This window comes from Tachyglossus aculeatus, chromosome 6 (genome assembly GCF_015852505.1).
Source record: "Tachyglossus aculeatus isolate mTacAcu1 chromosome 6, mTacAcu1.pri, whole genome shotgun sequence".
Taxonomy (NCBI): domain Eukaryota; kingdom Metazoa; phylum Chordata; class Mammalia; order Monotremata; family Tachyglossidae; genus Tachyglossus; species Tachyglossus aculeatus.
Window position 1 is genome coordinate 42,869,918 of NC_052071.1, and position 23,737 is coordinate 42,893,654.

The following is a 23,737-nucleotide window of genomic DNA, read 5'->3' on the forward strand; positions in this document are numbered from 1 at the left end:
CCTTTTCTCTTCTCCCCTCTCCCCACCCCACAGCACTTATGTATATGTGTATTATCTATAATTCTATTTATTTATGTTGATGCCTGTTGTATGGATGTCCGTCTCCCCTCCTCTAGACTGTGAGCCCACTGTGGGCAAAGATTGTCTCTATTTGTTTTACTGTACTTTCTAGCAACTTAGTACAGTGCTCTGCACACAGTGCTCAATAAATACAAATGAATGAATGAATTCCCCAGGACCTTGTACAGTACATGGCATATAGTAGTAATAATAATAATAATAATAATGGTATTTGTTAAGCACTTACTATGTGCCAAGTACTGTACTAAGCCCTGGGGTAGATACAAGGTAATCAGGTTGTCCCACATGGGGCTCACAATCTTAACCCCCATTTTAAAGATGAGGTAACTGAGGCTCAGAGAAGTGAAGTGACTTGTCTAAGGTCACACAGCCGACAAGTGGCGGAGCTGGGATTAGAACCCACGACCTCTGACTTCCAAGCCCGTGCTCTTTCCACTAGGCCACGCTGCTTCTCTCAGCAATACCGCAGTCATTATGATTATGCTTGATTTGGTGAACTGCTAGTCCTTTAAAGTAAATCCAGGCAATTGAGAAGTTAAAGGGAAGGTTGGCTAGAGAGACCAGGAAATTGCGTGGCCTTTAAATTGCAACTGAAGAGCCACCTCCACCAAGAAGCTTGCCCTGATTAACAGCAGTCATCCTTCCACTCAACCTCCACTGGTCGGTCCTTAGTCCAAAGTGTCTTGCACGTATGCCTGGTGTGTATACGTCTTGTCTCTTATAAGACTGTAAATTCCTCGACTGCAGATATGCCTAATCTAGGTTCATCTCCATAAATGGGGTTTTGCCTGGTACCGAACAGATAAGTGTTGGAGAACTGAGGAATCATTTGCCCGTCAATGCTGAGCTCCATCTGGCAGGAGGAAGAATAGGAAGATCTTTTACAATTTTGCTATATTGTACTCTCTCAAACACTTACTACAGTGCTCTACCCTGCCTCAGTTTTCTTATCTGTAAAATGGAGATTAAATTCCTGTTCTTTCTCTCCTCTAGATTGTGCACTCCGTGTTGGACAGGGATTGTGTCTGACCTGATTATCTTGGATTTTTCCCAGTGTTTCTTACAGGGCTCAGTCCATAAGAGCTTAGCAAACATGATTGTTAGCAGTAGCATTATTATTTTTATTACTCCAGTCGATCACTATTATTAGTAGTAGCTTTATTATTTGTATTACTCCAGATGGTCAATCAGTGTCATTTCCTGAGGGTTTACTGTGTGCAGAACACTATACTAAGCGCTCAGAAGAGTTTAATACATTAGAATTGGTAGACATATTCCCTACCCACAATGATCTCACAGCCTCGATAAATACCATTGATTGATCTGACAGAACAACTTGGGGAATTGGAGAACTTCTCTCAATCTTTCAGGCAAAAAAAAAAGGCAATGTGTTTCTTCAACTCTTACCACCTTGAGTTCTAAACTTTAGTCTTCTAACTGAAAATGAGAAGAGGTGTCCCAATTACATGTCCTTCTCTCAGAACTCCTGAAGGAGAGAGGAGGGTTTGAGGCAGGTGGGAGAAGTTTCAATTATAAGCCTTCCAATCAGGATCTGCATCTGGAATTCCCAAAAGGTCAGAGCAGGTAGCTAATTAACACATATTTAACACACATATAGAGCAGAGTTATCAGGTTCATCTGTCTTTCATCAGGTCTTCCATCCAAAATAGTTGGGTTTTTTTTTCCTCGCAGTCCTAGGGGAATTATTGATTTAGTAGCAATACCAGTGGAAGGGAAAGAACACAATTTAGGCTGCTCTATTTCCTAAATTTGCTTCCTGTCCACCAGCTCTCTTTATCCTAAACTCCTGTATCCTTCCAAGAAGTTGAATGACTTCAGCTTGCATGTGTAGATTCTCTTGACTGGAAGAGTCTTGCTGTTAGATTTGGGGCTGGGGGATGTGGACATCAGGGGGTTTCTTGGTTGCCTAGCCGAACACGGGGATAGCTGAGTCCTTCCAGGCCATGGAGGAGGGGAGTGGTCTTTCGCCTCGAAGATGACGCTTCCAATGGTGAGCCTGTAATATCATCCTTAATTTTATTTTTTGGGTATTTATTATGTGCAGATCACTATAATAAGCACTTGGGCCATTATAATACATGGTATTTGTGAGTGTCTTTGTGAGAGAATCTATTGCACTCTTGTCTACTGGGTCAGAGGAACAAGTCAGACACCTTTGGGGATTGTCGTATTAGTGAGTGATTAGTACTCACTAATTCCCAACGACAGAACTGAAAAACCTCAGTTCAATCAATAGTACTTACTGAGCATCTACAGTGTGCAGAGCACTGTACTAAGTGCTTGGGAGAGTACGATAGAATTAGTAGACATGATCCCTGACAATTAAATCCTCTCTGCTCTGGGGCTCTCCTGAAGGATTGTTTGAATGGTTCTGTCACTTCATCAAGCCTTTCTCTGTTTTTTTAATGGTATTTGTTAAACTCGTACTATGTGGCATGTACTGTTCTAGGTACAAGCTACTTAGGTTAAACAGTGAGGTTCACAGTCTTAATCCCTATTTTACAAACGAGGTAACGAAAGCAGCGGGCAGTGAAGTGACTTGCCCAAGGTCACCCAGCAGGCAAGTGGCAGAGTGAGGATTAGAACCCAGGTCCTTATGACCCAGGCCCATGCTCTATCCACTAGGCCATGCTGCTTCTCTTGCCAAGGGGTGTTTTTGTTCCGCTGCTAAAGAGCCCCAACATTTGTGGAAACCTCCGTTTTCCAGCACGACGGCTTCAGAGACTGATTCTTTGTGTGTTCATTTAGAGAGATGTGTTTTCGAGGTGTGCTTCAGACAGGGCAAGCCCCCCGATGCTGACAGGCCGGGGTCCGTTCTCTAGGTTACAGCAGCGGCTTTCTGGGGGAGTTTCCTCTTCTCGGTTGCCTGGTTGTAAGGAGAGAGTTGCCGTACCTGAATACAAGCCTCTTCATCCCATTCAGCACCGCAACTCAGGATGGCAGCCGGGATTCTCTTAAACCATTAAGCGTCACCTTCAAAGAGAGAGTTGGGGGGGTCCCAGGAACTACAGGGCAAGGTGTCTCTGAGCAGAGAACAAGCCTGGGAGTTAGAAGGTCATAGGTTCCAATTCCAGCTCTGCCACTTGTCTGTTGTGTGACCTTGGGCAAATCACTTCTCTGCCTCAGTTACCTCATCTGTAAAATGGGGATTTTAAAATGGGGAGACAGGATCTGTGCCCAACCCAATTTGCTTGTATCCTCCCCGGCGCTTAGTACAATGTCTGGCATATAGTAAGAGCTTAACAAATACCATTATTATTATTATTATTATTCTTTCTGGAGCCTGTTTGATTTGGGGGTGGTGGTGGTTTCTGGGGAGGTTGCCGGAGATTCTTCAAATCAACAGAATGATGTTGGTAACTTTTTTCCAGGTTCAGTATAGAAATAACCATTGTTTTGTTAACCAAATTATGCACTGTTGTTAGGTACAACTATCTCACTTGCGTGTGCTCCATGGAAGGGTTTTATTTTGTTTCATTTTTCAAAAAGAGAGCTCTTTTAGGGCAGAGAACATGAGACCTTGAGTGCAGGTAAGTGCTCAATAAATATCACTGATTGATTGATGAGTCTTCATTCTGTTGAAAGGTCCCAATCACTTAGTACTGGGCATTCACTTCATATAAGTGATTGATGATCCATTGAGCAATGGTTTTCTAGTAAAGAAGTGAAGATCTGTCTTCTGATCTGATCTTAATGGGTACAATATATTGGCAAGTTTATCTTCCCTTTCTTTCATGCTAGAAAATACTTTTATATCCATTCTGTGGTTAGGCGTGTGTTTTAAATTAGCATTGGTCCACTGCTGACTCAATCTTTTTTTTATTGTATTTCTTTAGCACTTACTAAGTGCCAGACATTGAACTAAGCTCTTAGGTATGCGTTTTAAGTTAGCATTGGTCCACTGCTGACTCTTAATCTTTTTTTTAAATTGTATTTCTTTAGCATTTACTATGTGCCAGGCATTGAACTAAACTCTGAGGCAGATACAAGGTAATCTGGTTGGACACAATCCATGTCCCACATCGGACTCACAGTAGTAATCCCCATTTTACAGATGAGGTAACTGAGGCACTGAGAAGTTAAGTGACTTGCCCAAGTTCACAAACAAATGGCAGAGCTGAGATTAGAACCCAGGTCCTTCTGACTCTGAACCTTAGATAATCATTCTCCCAAACTTACTTCTTGCTACTGCTTGATTCCATCAGATAGAATCACAGGAAGAATCAGAAGTTGAGGAGGGAGAACAGGTGCAGTTGCTCACTAGGAGGTTAGTACAGTGTTCTGAACACACAGTAGGCACTCAGTAAATACCACTGATTGATTGCTGTCCCTTATCATCTTATTGACAGGATGCTTTAGGAATCCATTATGGTACTGCGGAAAGAATACACGTTTGGGAGGTGGGAGACTTGGGTTGAAGTGGCTGCTGTCATTGCTGTGCTGGGTGACCTTGGGCAAGTCATTTGACCTGTCAGGACTTTTGTTTCCACATTTGTAAAATGGGAATAATAATAATACCTACTTTTCACTATCTCACAGGGATATTGAGAGGACTAAAATGAAATAAGTGAAAGTGACTTAGAAAAAAATCATTTGCAACAAAGGGGGCTTTCAGCAGATAATTCAAGCACTTAGTATAGTGCTCTGCACACAGTAAGCGCTCAATCAATACGATTGAATGAATGATTTCCCTAATGCTTTCATACAAATAGTTCAATGTTTTATATAAATCATCTGGGGGCAGATATCCCTTTGATATTAATTTGAGATCTAGTTTTTCTATTAGACTCAGATTTCTCAAAAATAGACGAACATCATTTTGGCAGAAAAAAAAAAGTCGTGATCCTCTTCAGGCTAATTTCAAGCTTGGGGAATTTCAGTTCCCAAAGGAAATTTTGTGAGAAAGTTTAAAGTAACTGAAGAAGTCAGCTCAATTATAGTGACAACTGAACCTTACTTCAAGATCCTATCGGAGCCGCTGAGAAGCGGGGGTCTGAAGGAGAACCGAGATGTATGCCGGCCAATCGGAGGTAATGAAAAACAGCATGACCTAGGGGAAAGAGCACAGGCCTAGGCGTTAGGGGACCTGGGTTCTAATCTTGGGTTCGCCAACTTGCCTGTTCTGTGACCTTGGGCAAGTCACTTTGCTTCTCAGTGCCTCAATTTCCTCATCTGTAAAACAGGGATTCATCCCTATTCTCCCTCCTTCTTATATTGTGAGCTCCATGTGGGATAGGTGCTGTTTGACCTGATTATCTTGTAATCATTCATTCAATTGTATTTATTGAGCATTTACTGTGTGCAGAGCTCTGTACTAAGAGCTTGGAAAGTACAATTCAGCAATAAAAAGAGACAATCTCTGTCCATACCGGGCTTACAGTCTATTATTATCTTATATTTATCCCAGTGCTTAGTACATAGTGCATAGTAATAATAATGTTAGTATTTAAGTGCTTACTATGATGATGATGGCATTTGTTAAGCGCTTACTGTGATGATGATGATGATGGCATTTGTTAGGCGCTTACTGTGATGATGATGATGATGATGATGGCATTTGTTAGGCGCTTACTGTGATGATGATGATGATGATGATGATGGCATTTGTTAAGCGCTTACTGCGGGCCAAGCACTGTTCTAAGCATTGGGGGGGATATATGGTGATCAGGTTGTCCCACGTGGGGCTCACAGTCTTAATCCCCATTTTACAGATGAGGTAACTGAGGCCCAGAGAAGTTAAGTGACTTGCCCACAGTTACACAGCTGACAAGTGGCGGAGCTGGGATTAGAACCCATGACCTCTGGCTCCCAAGCCCTTGCTTGTTCCACGAGCCACACTCTACACAGTAAGCACATCACAAATGAAAAATGTATTATTGTTATTTTGAGGAGAGTAGCAACAATCCTGCAGGGAAAGCAGCGGGAAATGATTTTTTAATGATATTTGTTAAACACTTACTATGTGCCAAGCACTGGGGTAGGTACAAGGTAATCAGATTGGATACAGTCCACGCTCCATATGGGGCTCACGGTCCTAATCTCCATTTTACAAATGAGGTAATTGAGACCCAGAGAAGTGAAGTGTCTTGCCCAAGGTCACACAGCAGATGAGTGACTGAGCTGGGACTAGAACCCAGGTCCTTCTGTCGCCCGGGCTCTAGCCCCTTGGCTATGCTGCTTCTCATGAGGCCATCCGATAGGCTCTCCTGTCATTCATTCAGTTGTATTTATTGAGTGCTTACTGTGTGCAAAGCACTGTACTAAGCACTTGGGAAGTACAAGTCAGCAACATATATCAATCAATCAATCATGTTTATTGAGCGCTTACTGTGTGCAGAGCACTGTCCTAAGTGCTTGGGAAGTACAAGTTGGCAACATACAAGAGACGGTCCCTACCCAACAGCGGGCTCACAGTCTAGAAGGGGGAGACAGAGAACAAAACAAAACATATTAACAAAATAAAATAAATAGAATAGATATGTACAAGTAAAATAAGTAAATAGAGTAATAAATATGTACATACATATATACAGGATTAAGGATATTACAGGATTAAGACTGTGAACTCCCTGTGGGACAACCTGATCACCTTGTAACCTCCCCAGTGCTTAGAACAGTGCTTGGCACATAGTAAGCGCTTAATAAATGCCATTATTATTATTATTATTATTATTATTAACCTCTCTGGGCCTAAATTCCCTCTCTGCAAAATGGGGACCAAGACAGTCCCTACCCACCAATGGGCTCACAGTCTAGGACTGCCTGGTCTCGAGAATCTGCCCCAAATCCAGCCGAGCTCTCGGGCTCCTCCAGTATGAGAGCCCTCCCCTAGACTGTAAGTTTGTTGAGGACAGAGAACGTGTCTGTTATATTGTTGTATTCTACTCTCCCAAATGCTTAATACAGTGCTCTGCACACAGTAAGTGCTCAATAAATACGATTGAATGAGAGACAGGCTTCCTGTGTTTCCCCCAGAGGAGGAATAATAATCATTTCAGTGTTTTAGTAAGAGAAGCAGCGTGGCTAAGAGAAGCAGCGTGGCTCAGTGGAAAGAGCACGGGCTTGGGAGCTAGAGGTCAAGGGTTCTAATCCTGGCTCCGCCACTTGCCAGCTGGATGACTTTGGTCAAGTCACCTAACTTCTCTAGACCTCAGTTACCTCATCTGTAAAATGGGGTTTAAGACTGTGAGCCCCCCGTGGAACAACCTGATCACCTTGTATCCCCCCAGCGCTTAGAACAGTGCTTCGCACATAGTAAGCGCTTAACAAATGCCATCATTATTATTATTATTATTATTTAAGTGCTTACTATGTGCCAGGCACCGTACCAAGTGCTGCGATGGATACAAGCAAATCGGGTTGGACACAGTCCCTTGTCCCACATGGGGCTCACAATCTCAAACCCCGTTTTACAGATGAGGTAACTGAGGCACAGAGAAGTGAAGTAACTTGCCCAAGGCCACACAGCAGACAAGGGGCGGAACAGGGATTAGAACCCATGACCTTCTGACTCCCAGCCCCATGCTCTATCCACTGTGCCATGCTGCTTCTCGAATGAACCCAGGATTTCTGATCTCTTTTTCCTGTGGCTTCTTATTTTTATCTTCGGCTTTTAGGAGCCTTCAGCTCTTCTCAGTACCCTCCATTCTCCTTTCTGCTGAACTCTGGAGCGTTCATGGTCATGAATCTTACCACATCTGACATTCTAGACTGCAAGGTCATTATAGTCATTCATTCATTCAGTCGCATTTATTGGGCGCTTACTGTGTGCAGAGCACTGTACTAAGCGCTTGGGAAGTACAAGTCGGCAACATATAGAGACGGTCCCTACTCAACAACGGGCTCAGTCTAGAAGGGGGAGAAGGCAGGGAACGTATCCTAATTCTGTTGTATTTTCCCAAGTACTTAGTACAGTCCTCTGCACATAGTAAGCACTTAATAAATACCATTGATTGATTAGAATGGGACTCATCTTGCAGTAGATGACTAATACTGGAACCTGGATTCTAATCCCGGCTCTGCCGCTGGTCTCCTGGGTGACCTAAGTCTAGTCGCTTCCCTTTTCTGTGCCTCAGTTACCTCATCTGTAAAATGGGGATTGAGACTGTGAGCCCCACATGGGACAGGGACCATTTCCAACCTGATTAGCTTGTATCTATCCCAGCTCCTAGTACAGTGCCTGGCACATAGCGCTTTATGAATACCATAAGAAAACAACTACAGGATTAATATGATTATTAATGATATTTTTTTTTTTTTGGTTAAGCACTCACTATGAGCCAAGTACTGGGATAGATGCAACCAGAAGCAACACATTCGCTGTGCACTTACTGTGCTCTGTATAGACTGTGAGCTCAGTGTGGGCAGGGAAAGTATCTGTTGTTATATTGTACTCTCCCAAGTGCTTAGTACAGTGCTCTACATATACAATAAGCACTCAGTTCATATAATCGAATGCAGAGTGAAGCAGCGTGGCTTAGTGGAAAGAGCCCGGGCTTTGGAGTCAGAGGTCATGGGTTCAAATCCCGACTCTGCCAGTTGCCAGCTGTGTGACTTTGGGCAAGTCACTTAACTTCTCTGTGCCTCACTTACCTCACCTGTAAAATGGGGATTAAGACTGTAAGCCCCCTGTGGGACAAGCTGATCAACTTGTAACCTTCCCTGTGCTTAGAACAGTGCTTTGCACATAGTAAGCACTTAATAAATGCTATCATTATTATTATTATTATTATTATTATTACTATTGTCCTGGGAGAGTACAATATAACAGATACATCCCCTGCCCACAATGAGTTTACAGTCTCTGCACATTGTAAACTCTCAATAAATACCATTGATTGCCATTTACTCTGCAAGGTGGACACTTTGTTAGTCCAGATTTGAGAGTTTTCCCATCATCCTCTTGGCACCGGGGATGGGGTCATTCATTCATTCATTCATTCAATCTTATTTACTGAGCGCTTACTATGTGCAGAGCACTGTACTAAGTGCTTGGGAAGCACAAGTCGACAACATATAGAGACGGTCCGTACCCAACAACGGGCTCACAGTCTAGAAGGGGGAGACAGACAACAAAACAAATCATGTAGACAGGCAGGGAACGTATCCTAATTCTATTGTATTTTCCCAAGCACTCAGTACAGTCCTCTGCACAGAGTAAGCACTTAATGAATACCATTGACTGATTAGAATGGGACTCAGCTTGCAGTAGGTGACTAATACTAGAACCTGGATTCTAATCCCGGCTCTGCCGCTGGTCTCCTGGGTGACCTAAGGCTAGTCGCTTCCCTTCTCTGTGCCTCAGTTACCTCATCTGTAAAATGGGGATTGAGACTGTGAGCCCCACATGGGACAGGGACCGTGTCCAGCCACGTACCCACCAATGGGCTCACAGTCTAGAAGGGGGAAGGGGCAGAGTCTAGGCGGCTTCTGCTCCCCGTCTTTCCTGTTTGCCACACCCCTTGGACCCATCCCAGGGCACAGTCCATTACACAGCTCTCTTGCATCACCGTGCGGTTTAGATGCTGTTATCCGTTCACGATAGTGGCGACTTCCTGCCCTGCAATAGTAGCAGGTGGCCTCAACAGGGGAGAGACAAAGATTGTGTTCCCTGAGTGGCTAGTGGCTAATGCATAGTGGCTAGAGCGCCGGCCTGGGAATCAGAAGGTCATGGATTCTAGTCCCTATTCTGCCCCTTGTCTGTGCTGTGTGACCTTGGGCAAGTCACTTCATGTCTCTGGCCCTCAGTTACCTCATCTAGTAAAATGGGGATTGAGACTGTGAGCCCCACAGGGGACAGGGGCCGTGTCCAATCCGATTTGCTTGTATCCGCAACATGCTTAGTATAGTGCCTGGCACATAGTAAGCTCTCAATAAATACCATAATAATAATAATAGCATTTGTTAAGCGCTTACTATGTGCAAAGCACTGTTCTAAGCGCTGGGGGGATACAAGATGATCAGGTTGGCCCATGCAGGGTTCACAGTCTCAATCCCCATTTTACAGATGAGGTCACTGAGGCTCAGAGAAGTTAAGTGACTTGCCCAAGGTCACACAGCAGACATGTGGTGGAGCCGGGATTCGAACCCATGACCACTGACTCCAAAGCCCGGGCTCTTATTATTATTATTATTGCTGTGAAGAACTGAGCTGGCCTAGAAAAGCCACTGAGCTGCTTGTGCCCTCCAACCGCCTAATTATAATAATTAAAATTATGGAACTTGTTAAGCACTTGCTCTGTGCCAAGCGCTGTTCTAAGTCATTTAGGTTGGACACAGTCCCTGTCCCTCATGGGGCTCACAGTCTTAATCCCCATTTTCCAGATGAGGTAACTGAGGCCCAGAGAAGTGAAGTGACTTGCCCAAGGTCACACAGCAGACATGCGGCGGAGTCAGGATTAGAACCCAGGTCCTCTGACTCCCAGGACCGTGTTCTGTCCACTAAGCCATACTGCATCTCTCATCTCTGCCCAACCTTTAGGAAGACATTGAATCACCGTGGCCTAGTGACAAGCAGGGTGGACTATTGGATAGAGCACAGGCTTGTGAGTCAGAGGACCTGGGTTCCAATTCCGGCTCTTCAATGTGTCTGCTGTGTGACCTTGGGAAAGTCACTTACTTCTCTGGGCCTCAGTTACCTCATCTGGAAACTGAGGCTTGAAGCTGTAGGACATGGACTATGTCCAACCTGATTAACTTATATCTACCTCAGTGACTGGCATATAGTAAGGGCTTAACAAATACCATTTTTAAAAAATGGCTAAGCTCACTGTGGGTAAGGAACGTGTCTACTAGCACTGTACTGCACTCGCCCAAGTGTTTAATACAGTGCTCTGCACATAGTAAGTGCTCAATAAAATACCATTGATAATTGATGGAAGTCCAAGAGTGTCACTACCAGGCAGGTCAATTCTAATACTCTCTAGGCTGTATTGCTTGTTGCAGGCAGGGAGTGTATCCATTTATTGTTGTCTTGTACTCTCCCAAGTACTTAGTACAATGCTCTTCAGATAGTAAGTGCTCAATTCATTCATTCAATCGTATTTATTGAGCACTTACTGTGTGCAGAGCACTGTACTAAGCGCTTGGGAGGTACAAGTTGGCAACATATAGAGACGGTCCCTACCCAACAACGGGCTCACAGTCTAGAAGGGGGAGACAGACAGATACGATTGCCTGACTGATGCTAACAACTTTACATATTCAGCATGGCTTAGTGGAAAGAGCCTGGGCTTTGGAGTCAGAGGTCATGGGTTCAAATCCCGGCTCCATCAATTGTCAGCTGTGTGACTTTGAGCAAGTCACTTAACTTCTCTGTGCCTCAGTTACCTCATCTGTAAAATGGGGATTAAGACTGTGAGCCCCCCGTGGGACAAACTGACCACCTTGTAACCTCCCCAGTGCTTAGAACAGTGCTTTGCACATAGTAAGTGCTTAATAAATGCCATTATTATTATATTATTGGAAAGTGCCTTTGTGTACGAGGGATCCCTTTCCCCAGCCTTGAAATTCAGCCACCTCTGGGTAGGAAGTCCAGCAATTACTTAACTTCAGTGGGAAGAACAGTATCTACAGGGCCACGAGAGACGTTTAATCACTTCCACATGGTCTCACACAGGCTGTAACAATTGGTAGAAAGACAGCAGATAAGGAGATGAGGCTGGCGAATGACTCCGTCACCTGCAGAAGTCACCAGGTTGACTTCTCCTCCGAGAACCAACTGGGAGTTTGCATTGTTTGACTTATGCAGTCCCCACTGGGTATTTATGATAGCCCTTAGAGTCAGGTATTAGGAACCATTAGAAGAGAAGCTGAAAGAAAGCAATTTCTGCGTTCAGCAACTGCTGTTTCCTCCGTATGTCTGCGAGTGCACGTGTGTGGAACGATGAAGGTTAACTGTGAGTGCTTCTATCACTCTGCGTCGCCATCGCTGTTTTTGTGTATATTTGTGGTTGTGGGCGGTGTGTTTGTGCCTAGGCCCGGGTGTTCACTTGGTTCGCTGAGGAGCAGAGTGGCATGAGACTTACAGCAAGCGTGGTTCAGTGGAGAGAGCCCGGGCTTTGGAGTCAGAGGTCATGGGTTCAAATCCTGGCTCCATCAACTGTGTGACTTTGGGCGAGTCACTTTACTTCTCTGGGCCTCAGTTACCTCATCTGTAAAATGGGGATTAAAAACTGTGAGCCTACCCCGTGGGACAACCTGATCACCTTGTACCTTCCCCAGCACTTAGAGCAGTGCTATGCACATAGTTAGTGCTTAACAAATACCATTATTATTATTATTATTAGTTACAGAGCCCGGGCCTGGGTGTCAGAAGGACCTGAGTTCTGTTCCCGGCTCTGCCACTTGTCTGCTTTGTGACCTTGAGTAAGTTACTTCACTTCTCTGGTCCTCGGTTACCTCATCTGTAAAATGGGGTTTGACTGGGAGCTCCTTGTGGGGACAGGGACTATGTCCACCCCTAGTACAGTGCCTGGCACGTAGTAAGCGCTTGACACATGCCATAAAAAATAACAAACTGTGTTCCAATCCCAGCTCCACCACGTGCCTGCTGTGTGACCTTGGGCAAGTCACCTTACTTCTCTTGGCCTCAGTTATCTTTATCTCCTCTGTAAAATGGGGATGCAATACCAGTTTGTCCTCTTTTTTTTTAATGGCATTTAAGTGCGTACCCTGTGTCAGGCACTCTATTAAGTGCTGGGATAGATGCAAAGTAGTTTAATTGGACACAGTCCATATCCCCCATGGGGCTCACAGGCTTAATTCCTATTTTACAGATGAAGTAACTGAGGCCCAGGAAGTGAAACGACTTGCTCCATTCACTGCAGACATGTGACGGAGCCAGGATTGGAGCCCAGGTCCTCTGACTCTCATTCCCGTGCTCTACCCACTAGACCACACTGTGAAATGACCACCACCTTTAAGGCCGTAGGAGCTCCTTGAAGGCAGGTGCTGGACCTAGTAATAATGGAGTACTGTTTTTCCTCACTTCCAAGGTTGGATAAGAAAAGGCTCCGTAGGTGACTATTCACTCATCCGAAACCCAGTTTCCTCTCTACCCAAGCCTGGCGAATCTGTATTTCTTCCCTATGGGGCTGACAGCCAAAGGCCTATGTAATAATAATAGTAATAATAATAATAATTGTGATATTTAAGTGCTTACTATGTGCCAGGCACTGTAATAATAATAATAATGGCATTTGTTAAGCACTTACTGTGTGCAAAGCACTGTTCTAAGCTCTGGGGGGATACAAGGTGATCAGGTTGTCCCATGTGGGGCTCACGGTCTTCATTCCCATTTTACAGATGAGGGAACTGAGGCTCAGAGAAGTTAAGTGTCTTGCCCAAGGTCACACAGCAGACATCAGCATGGCTCAGAGAAGCAGTGTGGCTCAGTGGAAAGAGCACAGGCTTTGGAGTCAGAGGTCATGGGTTCGAATCCCAGCTCTGCCACATGTCTGCTGTGTGAGCTTGGGCAAGTCACCTAACTTCTCTGAGCCTCAGTTACCTCATCTGTAAAATGGGGATTAAGACTGTGAGCCCCATGTGGGACAACTTGATCTCCTTGTATCCCCCCACAGCGCTTAGAACAATGCTTTGCACATAGTAAGCGCTTAACAAATGCCATCATTATTATTATTATGTGGCGAAGCAGGGATTAGAACCCATGACCTTCTTCTGTACTAAGCACTGGGGCAATTACAAGCAAATCAGGTTGGACAAAGTCCCTGTCCTATATGGGGCTCACAGTCTCAATCCCTATTTTACTGATGAGGGAACTGAGGCCCAGAGAAGTGAGGTGACTTGCCCGAGGTCACACAGCAGACAAGTGGCGGAGCCGGGATTAGAACCCATGACTTTCTGACTCCCAGGACCAAGCTCTAGCCACTATGCCATGCTGCTTGGGTTGGCAGACACTTGGCCACATAAGGAGAGTTGGTCCCTGGCCTTTTAGTGGGGTATAGTACAAGTCGGAGTCATGGCCCAAGTTCTGTATATGCCTGCCGCTTCCTCCAGTACTATTTCTGGCTCTCTCAGAATCAGTGGTATTTATTGAGCACTTACTCTGTGCAGAACATTATACTGAGCGCTTGGGAGAGTACAGTTCAAAAGAATTAGCAGACACATTCACTGCCCATAACGAGCTTCCAGTCTTGAGGGGGAGGCGGATGTTGTTATGGATAAATAAGGAATTTATAACGTATAATTTAAAGATATGTACATAAGTGCTGTGGGGTTGGGGGTGAGCTGAATATCAAACGACCCAAGGTCACAGATCGAAGTGCATAGACGAGAGAGAAGTGCTGGAAAGAGCAACCAGGCCTTGGGGATCTTGCTTCTTTTGGCATCAGCATCACCATGGTGTAAATTGTTCTGGCCTCCCTGGTTTGGGGAACGACCCAAATGATGGTATTTGTTAAGCACTTATATGTGTCAAGCACTGGGATAGACGCAAACAGATTGGACTTCTAGACTGCGAGCCCGTTGTTGGGTAGGGACCGTCTCTATATGTTGCCAACTTGTACTTCCCAAGCACTTAGTGCAGTGTTCTGCACACAATAAGTGCTCAATAAATACAATTGAATGAATGAATGAATGAATGAATGGGACACAGTCCCTGTCCCACATGAGGCTCACAGTCTCAATCCCCATTTTACAGATGAGGTCACTGAGGCACAGAGAAGTGAATTGAGTTGCCTGAGGTCACACAGCGGACAAGTGGCAGATCCAGCATTGGAACCCAGGTCCTTCTTACTCCCAGGCCCATGTTCTATCCACTAGGCCATGCTGCTTCCTATTTTTATTCACATTCCTTGCAACAGTCTTGAGAGGGTGGGAGGGATTATTTATCCCCATTTTAGAGATGGGGGAGCTGAGATCCAGAGCGGTGGATGGTGAAGTCTAGGTGCTCAGTACAGTACTCTGCACCCAGTAAGCACTCAGTAAATATCACTGATTATGATGATGAGAGTTTCCAGCACAAGAGGGTTCAATAGTTTGTCAGGCATCGCCAAGCAGTTGTTTTACCATGGTACAATTAAGCTAGGCCGGGTCTCTTGTTCCTTTCTGTGCCTCTTCTTCTCCTCTTCCTTCTTCTTCTCTTAATAATAATATTTGTGGTATTAGTCAAACATTTACAATGTACCAAGCACTGTTCTAAACACTGGTGTAGTTACAACATATTCAGGTTAAACACAAAATCCCTTTCCCACATGGGACTCACAGCCTAAAGGGGAAGAAGGACTGGTATTGAATCCCCACTTTACGGATGAGGAAATTGAGGCCCAGACAAGTCAAGTGACTTGCCAAGGTCACACAGACAGCAAGTAGTATAGCTGGAATTAAAATCCAGTTTCCCTGACTCCCAAACCTGTGTGCCATGCTGCTTCCCTCTTCCTCCTCCTCCCCTGACCCCCCTTCATCCCCCTTTCTCTCCACCTCTTCCTCTTGTTTCCTCAAAAAGCCCTGGTTCAGTGCATAACTTCCCGATGCTGCATGAAGCAAGGTAGAAGAGACCCTGCTCTCTGTGAGGTGGTAGTTCAGTGTGGAATTCACTGATGTGGGTGGACATGAAGGATTTCCAAAACACAGAAGAATCATTGACTCATTTCCCAAACTAAATTGCTATATAAACACTTTGCAGACAAAGGGCAGAGTGCATTTGGGGATGCTAAGAGAAGGGGGAGAGGTGGGATGGATGAAATGGTAGTGTCAGATTGGGGGAATTTGCCCCCTCTCAGGGCGGAGGAGGTGGGATAATAATAATAATAATTGTGGTATTTAAGTGTTTATGTGTCAAGCACTCTACTAAGTGCTGGGGTAGATACAGGATCATTAGGTCCCCTTTGGAGCTCACAGTCTGTCGGAGAGAGAACAGGAATTTTGTTTCAAGCACTCTACTAAGTGCTGGGGTAGATACAAGATCATTAGGTCCCCTTTGGAGCTCACAGTCTGTCGGAGAGAGAACAGGAATTGAATCCCCATTCTACAGTTGAGGGAATTGAGTCCAAGAGAAGTGAAATGACTTGCCCAAGGTCACCCAGGAGACAAGTGGCAGAGTCGGGATTAGAACCCAGGCCACATGACTCCAAGGCCCGGGCTGTTTCCACTAGACCAAGCTGATTTCCAGAGCACGCTCTGGCCGGAAGAGTCCACGAGCCTGAGGGGGGTCCAGGGAGCATCTCTCGGGGCTGCTGCTGCTGTTCTTTTGTCTGTGGCATCTTCTGAGGGAAAGATGGCCCTGCTCTGACCATGCAAGCTGGGAGCCAGTGACCCTGCAGCTTCTCTCATGCAGGCCGCTCTTGGACGTCCTTGGAAAGGAGCAAAACTCTGGTTGTGCCCGGCCCGGAGTTGGTTGGGAATTACCAAATCTTAGGCAGAATTCCACGTATGGTGGTGAGCTGGCACCACTCAGGGCCAGAACAGCCCTACCATGATGAACAGACTTGCCCCCTGTTCCCTGGGCCCACCCCCCACCCAAGTGTCTGGATCAGATGGACATGAGGAGGGGGCGCAGGAGGCGAGTGTGAACCGAACTTCCACATCCGCGCCTGCGGCTTCTCAGAGGCAGTTTGTCACCCGGGCCGACTGAGAGACCACGAAGCCTTCTCAGTCACCACCAGGAAAGCTGAACATGGGCTCCTGGGGCAGACTGCGACCTGCCCTGCCCGCTTTCCACCCTCCTCCCCTCCCCACAAAACACATACAGTTATGTCCAGTTGCCTTTCCTTCTCCTACGCAGGACTCTGTGAGGAAAACGAAAGAGATCAGAGGTGGTTGCAGCCGTTGACTTCCTTTAGGTGCTTCATGGGCTGTCTAGAGGGATGCTTGTGAGTGTGTGTGTGTGTGTGTGTGAGAGAGAGAGAGAGAGAGAGAGAGGGTTTGTGTGTGTACATGCATGTGTGTGCCTGAATCTAGGGGATAAAGATAGCCTCTTTCATACCCACCGGATGTTTGTGAGGCTTTCGCTTCACGCTGCCCTCTCCAAGTCATATTTTCCATTTTGTAAGTCACTTGGTCTCTAACTGGAAAGAGCCCAGTGGGTCTGCACTTCTCCTGTTTCCTTATCGAGACCCACTCCCCTAAAAGGGAGGAGCCCGTGGCAGGGTCTCAGCCTAGGAGGGCAGCCCTGGGCCTCTTAGGGGCAATAACCGAGGAAGGCAGAGAGTGGGACCCCCATCTCTGTAGTCACCAGAGAGCAGTCATGTAGGGCAGACATTTTCACCATCATCACTTCCTCCGTTTCCTCCTCTCCTTCACATCCACATAATCCCTCTGGCCCAAGGAATGGGGAAGTATCTCTGAAGTCCAGTCCCTTCTGAGTGTCAGTGAAACCCAGCCTCTGATGCCAGCCCCTCCCCTGGAAAAAGGGAGAGGAATGGAATTGACAAATACCACCATTATTATTATTAGGGTGGCTTTTCCTGTGGTTGCCAATGGTGGAGGGGAGAGGTGGAGACTTTGAAGAAAAGAAGTGAACTCTCTCTTCCTGGGGTTGCCAGCCTAGAGGCCAGGGGAGGGGACTGGGTGCCTTCTCATCAGTCCTTGAGGTCTGGGGAACCTGCGACTGCAAAGGAAGAAGGGATTCCTCCCCACCCATGCTGGGCTTCCTGATGTCACAGTCCTGACAGACATTCTGGAGAAGGTTGGTGTCCAAGTCAAGTGAGGGTGGATGAGGGTTAGGGCTGGGGGAGTGAGAAGAGCTTGACAAACAGCATACTGCTCCTCAGTGGGAAAGGGGAACTGCCGTGAAACCCTGCGGAAACTTGGAAATATCCCCATTGCTTGGCATAGGTCCAGGGGAAATAGAATCCTCTGAGCTCAACAAAAGTACCCATGAAAGACCCCCGTTGGTAAGAAACACAAGTCAGAAAATGAGGCATTGACCAGCACCTCAACAAATCTTTTTCTCTTGTGCTATTTTGGAGTTATTTTTACCTGTTCCCTTCCAGATAACATCAGCGACCACAACAATCCTCTTATTTGTGAAATGCGTAGAAAGATACATATGACTCAGCTATGATAGAGGTTCACGATTTACACACCTACTTTGGTAGTTTCATCTTAAGGCCCCCCTTCTCCCAGGCTGAGGGGAGATTCCCTGGGATGCCCCACTGGGGGTGTGCTTTAGGTGCACACGATCAGTCCATCAATCATTGTATTTATTGAGCATCCACTGTGTGCAGAGCATTGTAATGATAATTAATAGTGGTATTTGCTAAATGCTTACTGTATGCCAAGCACAATACTATGCATTGGGGTGGATACAAGAAGATCAGGTCAGACACAATCCCTGTCCCACATGGGGCTCACAGTCTAGCAGGGAGAATAGGTATTGAACCCCCATTTTACAGATTAGGAAACTGAGGAACAGAGCAGTTAAGTGATTTGCCCAAGGTCACACAGGAGCCAAGTTGAGAGCCTAGTGGATAGAGCATGGGCTTGGAAGTCAGAAGGATATAGATTGTAATGCCAGCTCCGCCAGTTGTCTGTGTGACCTTGAGCAAATCACTTCATTTCTCTGTGCTTGTTACCTCATCTGTAGAAGGGGGAATAATAATAATGGTATTTGTTAAGCGTTTACTGTGTGCCAGGCACTGTACTAAGTTCTGGAGTAAGACTGTGACCACCGTGTGGGTCATTATTAACTTATATCCACCCCAGCGCTTAGTACAGGCCTGGCATATAATAAACAGTTAACAAATACCATTTTAAGAAAACGTGGCAGAGCTGGGATTAGAGCCCATGTTCCCTGACTCCTGGGCAGAGAAGGGACTTGCCTTGTTGCCCAAGGATGGTTTAAAAAAAAAAGTCTAAGCTTCCTGAGTTAGGGTGATGCTGGTATTAATAATTTCACCAGTCCCTGCAAAGGTTGCTGAAGCAGAGGTAACTGTTTCCTGTATTTCAACTATATATGTAAGTCTCTCCTGCTTCTTCACACTGTGGGCCTGCCATTTGCCCGTTGTTGGGTAGGGACCGTCTCTATATGTTGCCGACTTAGTGCAGAGCACTTAGTACAGTGCTTTGCACACAGTAAGTGCTCAATAAATACGATTGATTGATTGACTTGTACTTCCTAAGGGCTTAGTAAAGTGCTCTGCACACAGTAAGTGCTCAATAAATACGATTGAATGAATGAATTTCTCACCCTTGGTTGAAACTGTCCTCTTTCTCAAAGATAGACAAGCTTAATACATACTGCCTCTCTCAGGACTCCTGGCTGCCTACAGAGGGGACTAGTTAGGGGGAAAGAGAAGCAAAATAGTCTTAGTGGAAAGAACACAGGGCTGGTAATCAGGAGATTACCACATAACAATAAAAATTCCTGGATTTTTATATAATAATAATTATGGTATTTCTTCGGCAGCTCCTATGTGCCAAGAACTGTTCTAAGCACTGGGGTAGATTAATCAGACTGGACACAGTCCCTGTCCCACATGGGGCTCACACTCTTAATCCCCATTTTACAGATGAAGTGACTGAGGCATGGAGAAGACAAGTGATTTGCCCAGGGTCACACAGCAGACAAGTTGCAGAACCAGGATTAGAACTCAGGTCATTCTGATTCCCAGACCCATGCTCTATCCACTAAACCGTGCTTCTTCTCTACCACTTTTATTTCCAAAGCGTGTTCACATTTCTTATCTCATATGTCCCCTCATAGCAACCCTGTAAGGTAGGTCATTTCATTTTATTCATTCAATCGTATTTATTGAGAGCTTACTGTGTGCAGAGCACTGTACTAAGCGCTTGGAAAGTACAATTCGGCAACAGAGACAATCCCTATCCCAGCAATGGGCTCCCAGTCTACAGGGGGCAGACAGACAACAAAACAAAAACCAAGTAGACAGGCATCAATTGCATAATAATTATGATATTTGTGTTTTGTTTTGTTGTCTGTCTCCCCCTTCTAGACTGTGAGCCCGTTGTTGGGTAGGGACCGTCTCTAGATGTTGCCAACTTGTACTTTCCAAGCGCTTACTACAGTGCTCTGCCCACAGTAAGTGCTCAATTAATATGATTGAATGAATGAATGAATGTCCAAGGCACTGTACTAAGCGTTGGGGTGGATACTAGCAAATCAGGTTGGACACAGTCCCTGCCCCACTTGGGGCTCAAAGTCTTAATCCCCATTTTACTAGATGAGGTAACTGAGGCCCAGAGAAGTGAAGTGACTTGCCCAAGGTCACACAGCAGACAAGTGGCGGAGCTGGGATTAGAACCCATGACCTTCTCACTCCCATTCCTGTTCTTTATCCACCACACCGCTTCTTTAAGGTAAAAAGGCGGGAATTATTATCCCCATTTTGCAGATGAGGAAACGGAGGTCCAGAGAGATTAAGTGATTCAGTGATTCAGGCTGGTGGCAGAACTCATGTCTTCCAGCTTCTAGACCGGTGGTGTTCTGCCACTCCATGCTGCCTCCCAATCCCTGCTTCTCTTCCCTCATAAACTTTGAGCCCCATGTGGAGCAGGAACTTTGTCAGTTTTGATTGCAGCTACACCAGTTCTTGAGACACAGTAAGCACATAACGAATACCACAGTTATTATATTCTGCACACGTCACCCACATGGTTTAGTGGAAGGAGCCCAGGTTTGGGAGTCAGAGGTCATGGGTTCTAATCCCGGCTCCGCCACTTGTCAGCTGTGTGGCCTTGGGCAAGTCACTTAACTTCTCTGGGCCTCAGTGACCTCATCTGTAAAATGGGGATTAAGACTGTGAGCCCCACGTGGGACAACCTGATGAACTTGTATCTACCCCAGCGCTTAGAACAGTGCTTGGCACATAGAAAGCACTTAACAAATTCCAACATTATTATTATCATTATTATTATTATATCATGTACTATTAGACATGTCCTTAGTGCCATATAATATATTAACAGTGTAAATGTAGCTTAATAATTTTCCAATGAGTCATATCTCCTTGGTCTCAGTCAATCAACGATATTTATTGTTTACTGGGTGCAGAGAACTGTACTAAGCACTTAAGTGCTTACTATGTCCAAGGCACTGTGCTAAGTGTAGGGGTGGATACTAACAAATCAGGTTGGACACGGTCTCTGTCCCACGTGGGGCTCAAAGTCTAAATCCCCATTTTACTAGATGAGGTAACTGAGGCCCAGAGAAGCGAAGTGACTTGCCCAAAGACTGAATTGGTAGGCATGTTCCCTGCCCACCGGGAGCTTACAGTCTAGAGAGGCAGGTGATTTATGAATACGGTTATAAGTGCTGCAGGGTTGAGGGTGAGGAGAAGAAAGGGTACAAATCCAAATGCAAGGAAGAGGGAATAGGGGAAGACCTGTTGGAAGAGATGTGATTTTACTAAGTCAGCATGTTCTAGTGGAAAGAGCATGGGCCCTGGGAGTCAGAGGACCTGAGTTCTAATTCCGGCCATCGTGATTTAAGTTTAGTCAAGTCACATAACTTCACTGTGCCTCAGTTCCCTTATCTGCAAAATGTGGATTCCATACCTGTTCTCCCTCGTACTTAGAATGTGAGCCCCTTGTGGGACCAAATTATCTTGTGTCTATTGCAGTGCTTAGTACAGTACTTGGCACATAAGTAGCACTTCAGAAACACCACAATTATTATTATTATTTGAAGATGGGGAGAACGATGATCTGTTGAAGATAGGAGGGGGTTCCAGGCCAGAGGCAGGACACGGATGAGGGGTAGGCGGTGAGATAGAGGAGATTGAGGTAGAGTGAGTAGGTGGGCATTAAAGAAGTGAAATGTGCAAGCTGAATTGCGGCAGGAAATCAGTGAGATAAGCTGGGAGGATGCAAGGTGATCGAATGCTTTAAAGATGGTGGTTTGATGCGGAGGCGGATGGGCAACCACTGGAAGTTCTTGAGTGGGGAAACATGGACTGAATGTTTTTGTAGAAAAATTTTCCAGGCAGCAGAGTGAAGCACCGATTGCAGTGAGGAGAGACAGGAGGCAAGGAGGTCAGCAAGGAGGCTGCTGCAATAGTCAAAGCAGGATAAGTGCTTGGATCAGTATAGTAACATTACGGAGGGAGGGGGAAGGGTGGATTTTAGCAATGTTGCAAAGGTAGAGCTGACAGGATTTGATGACAGATTCTCATCCCTCTTTAGCACTTCTCTCCACTCTCAATTCCCCGCATGCCTCTGACATATCAGAGTCTTCCAAGGCTAACCTGTTTTGCAAACTGTCTTCTAGTCTTCACAGTCTTCTAGACTGTGAGCCCACTGTTGGGTAGGGACCGTCTCTACGTGTTGCCAACTTGTACTTCCCAAGCGCTTAGTACAGTGCTCTGCACACAGTAAGTGCTCAATAAATACGATTGAACGAATGAACTGCCTTTTCCTTAGATCCCCAGACCTGTGCCAGAACAGTAGGGGAATGGATCAGCTTGAGAAGCTGCATGGCTTAGTGGAAAGAGCCCGGGCTTGGGAGTCAGAGGTCATGGATTCTAATCCCGGCTCCGCCACTTATCAGCTGTGTGGGTTTGGGCAACTCAGTTAACTTCTCTGTGCCTCAGTTACCTCAACCTTAAAATGGGGATTAAGTCTTTGAGCCCCATGCAGGACAACCTGATTTCCTTGTATCCACTCCAGCACTTAGAACAGTGTTTGACACATAGTAAGTGCTTAACAGTGCTTTGCATGTATTAAGTGCTTAATAAATGCCATCATTATTATTATTATTATACCATTATTATTATTATCAGAGTCCCGAAATAAAAAGCTAAACTGTCAGAAACATGAGAGAGGGAGAGAAGAGAGAAAAGAGACCAGCCTTCTGCCAGGGTCATTTGTGGCTTAAATAAGGAGGTGCTTAGATTGTCTCAATACATACCATTGATTACTTCTTACCCACTAAATGTGGGAGTCCCTCAAAGCTCAGTTCTGAGTCCCTTCCTATTCTCTATCTACACCTATTCCCTTTCAGAACTTTAAGCACTTAGTACAGTGTTTTGTACACAGTACGTGTTCAATAAACATGATTGAATGAGAACACATTCTCTCACACAGCTTCAGCTACCATCTCAACGCTAATGATTCCCAATCTGCGCCTCCGGTCCTGACTTCTCTCCTTCTCTGCAGTCTCACATTTCTTCCTGCATTCAGAACATCTCTAGCCCTCTAGATTGTAAGCTTGTTGTGTGCAGGGAGTGTGTCTGTTTATTGTTGTATTGTACTCTCCCAAATGCTTAGTTCAGTGCTCTGCACAGAACAAGAGCTCAATCAATAAATGCGATTGAATGAATGAATGTTATGGTAGCTGCCATTCACTACTAGATGAATTTAAATGACTAATATCTTGTAGTAAAGCTCACTTCACCTCAGCCAACTTCCAACCACTTCAAACAGCCCTAATTTAGATTGGAATAGAGAGAGAGCGTTCTTTGTGCACTGTCTTTTTATATGGGTGGTTGTTTAAATAAGAGAGGCAAATATACCTCCCCATAATCTTCCCTTCTGTTGCCTCTCTGGGCAACTATTATTTCTTTGTTATAGAGAATGATGCCAGGAACACCGGGGTGAAACTTGAGTTCTCAGGTCCCCTGAGGCAGATAGCCGGTCTGTGTTGAGCAATTGTGTTGCTCCTTAGTTGTCAGGAAATAATTCCATCCGAGTCCCCAGGGCCAGGCCGGGCATGTCTGAC

At 45.5% G+C, this 23,737-nt stretch overlaps 1 protein-coding gene across 1 annotated transcript in view; it reads left to right on the plus strand.

Moving 5' to 3' along the window:
* Window positions 1–1,910: 1,910 nt before the first annotated feature.
* DGKK (diacylglycerol kinase kappa) overlaps window positions 1,911–23,737 on the plus strand; it is a 145,505-nt gene continuing 123,678 nt past the window's right edge. Inside the window, exon 1 of the mRNA XM_038748152.1 lies at window positions 1,911–2,092. Coding sequence (XP_038604080.1) covers window positions 2,078–2,092 — 15 coding nt within the window. The 5' untranslated portion in view covers window positions 1,911–2,077. The remainder of the gene's footprint in view (window positions 2,093–23,737) is intronic.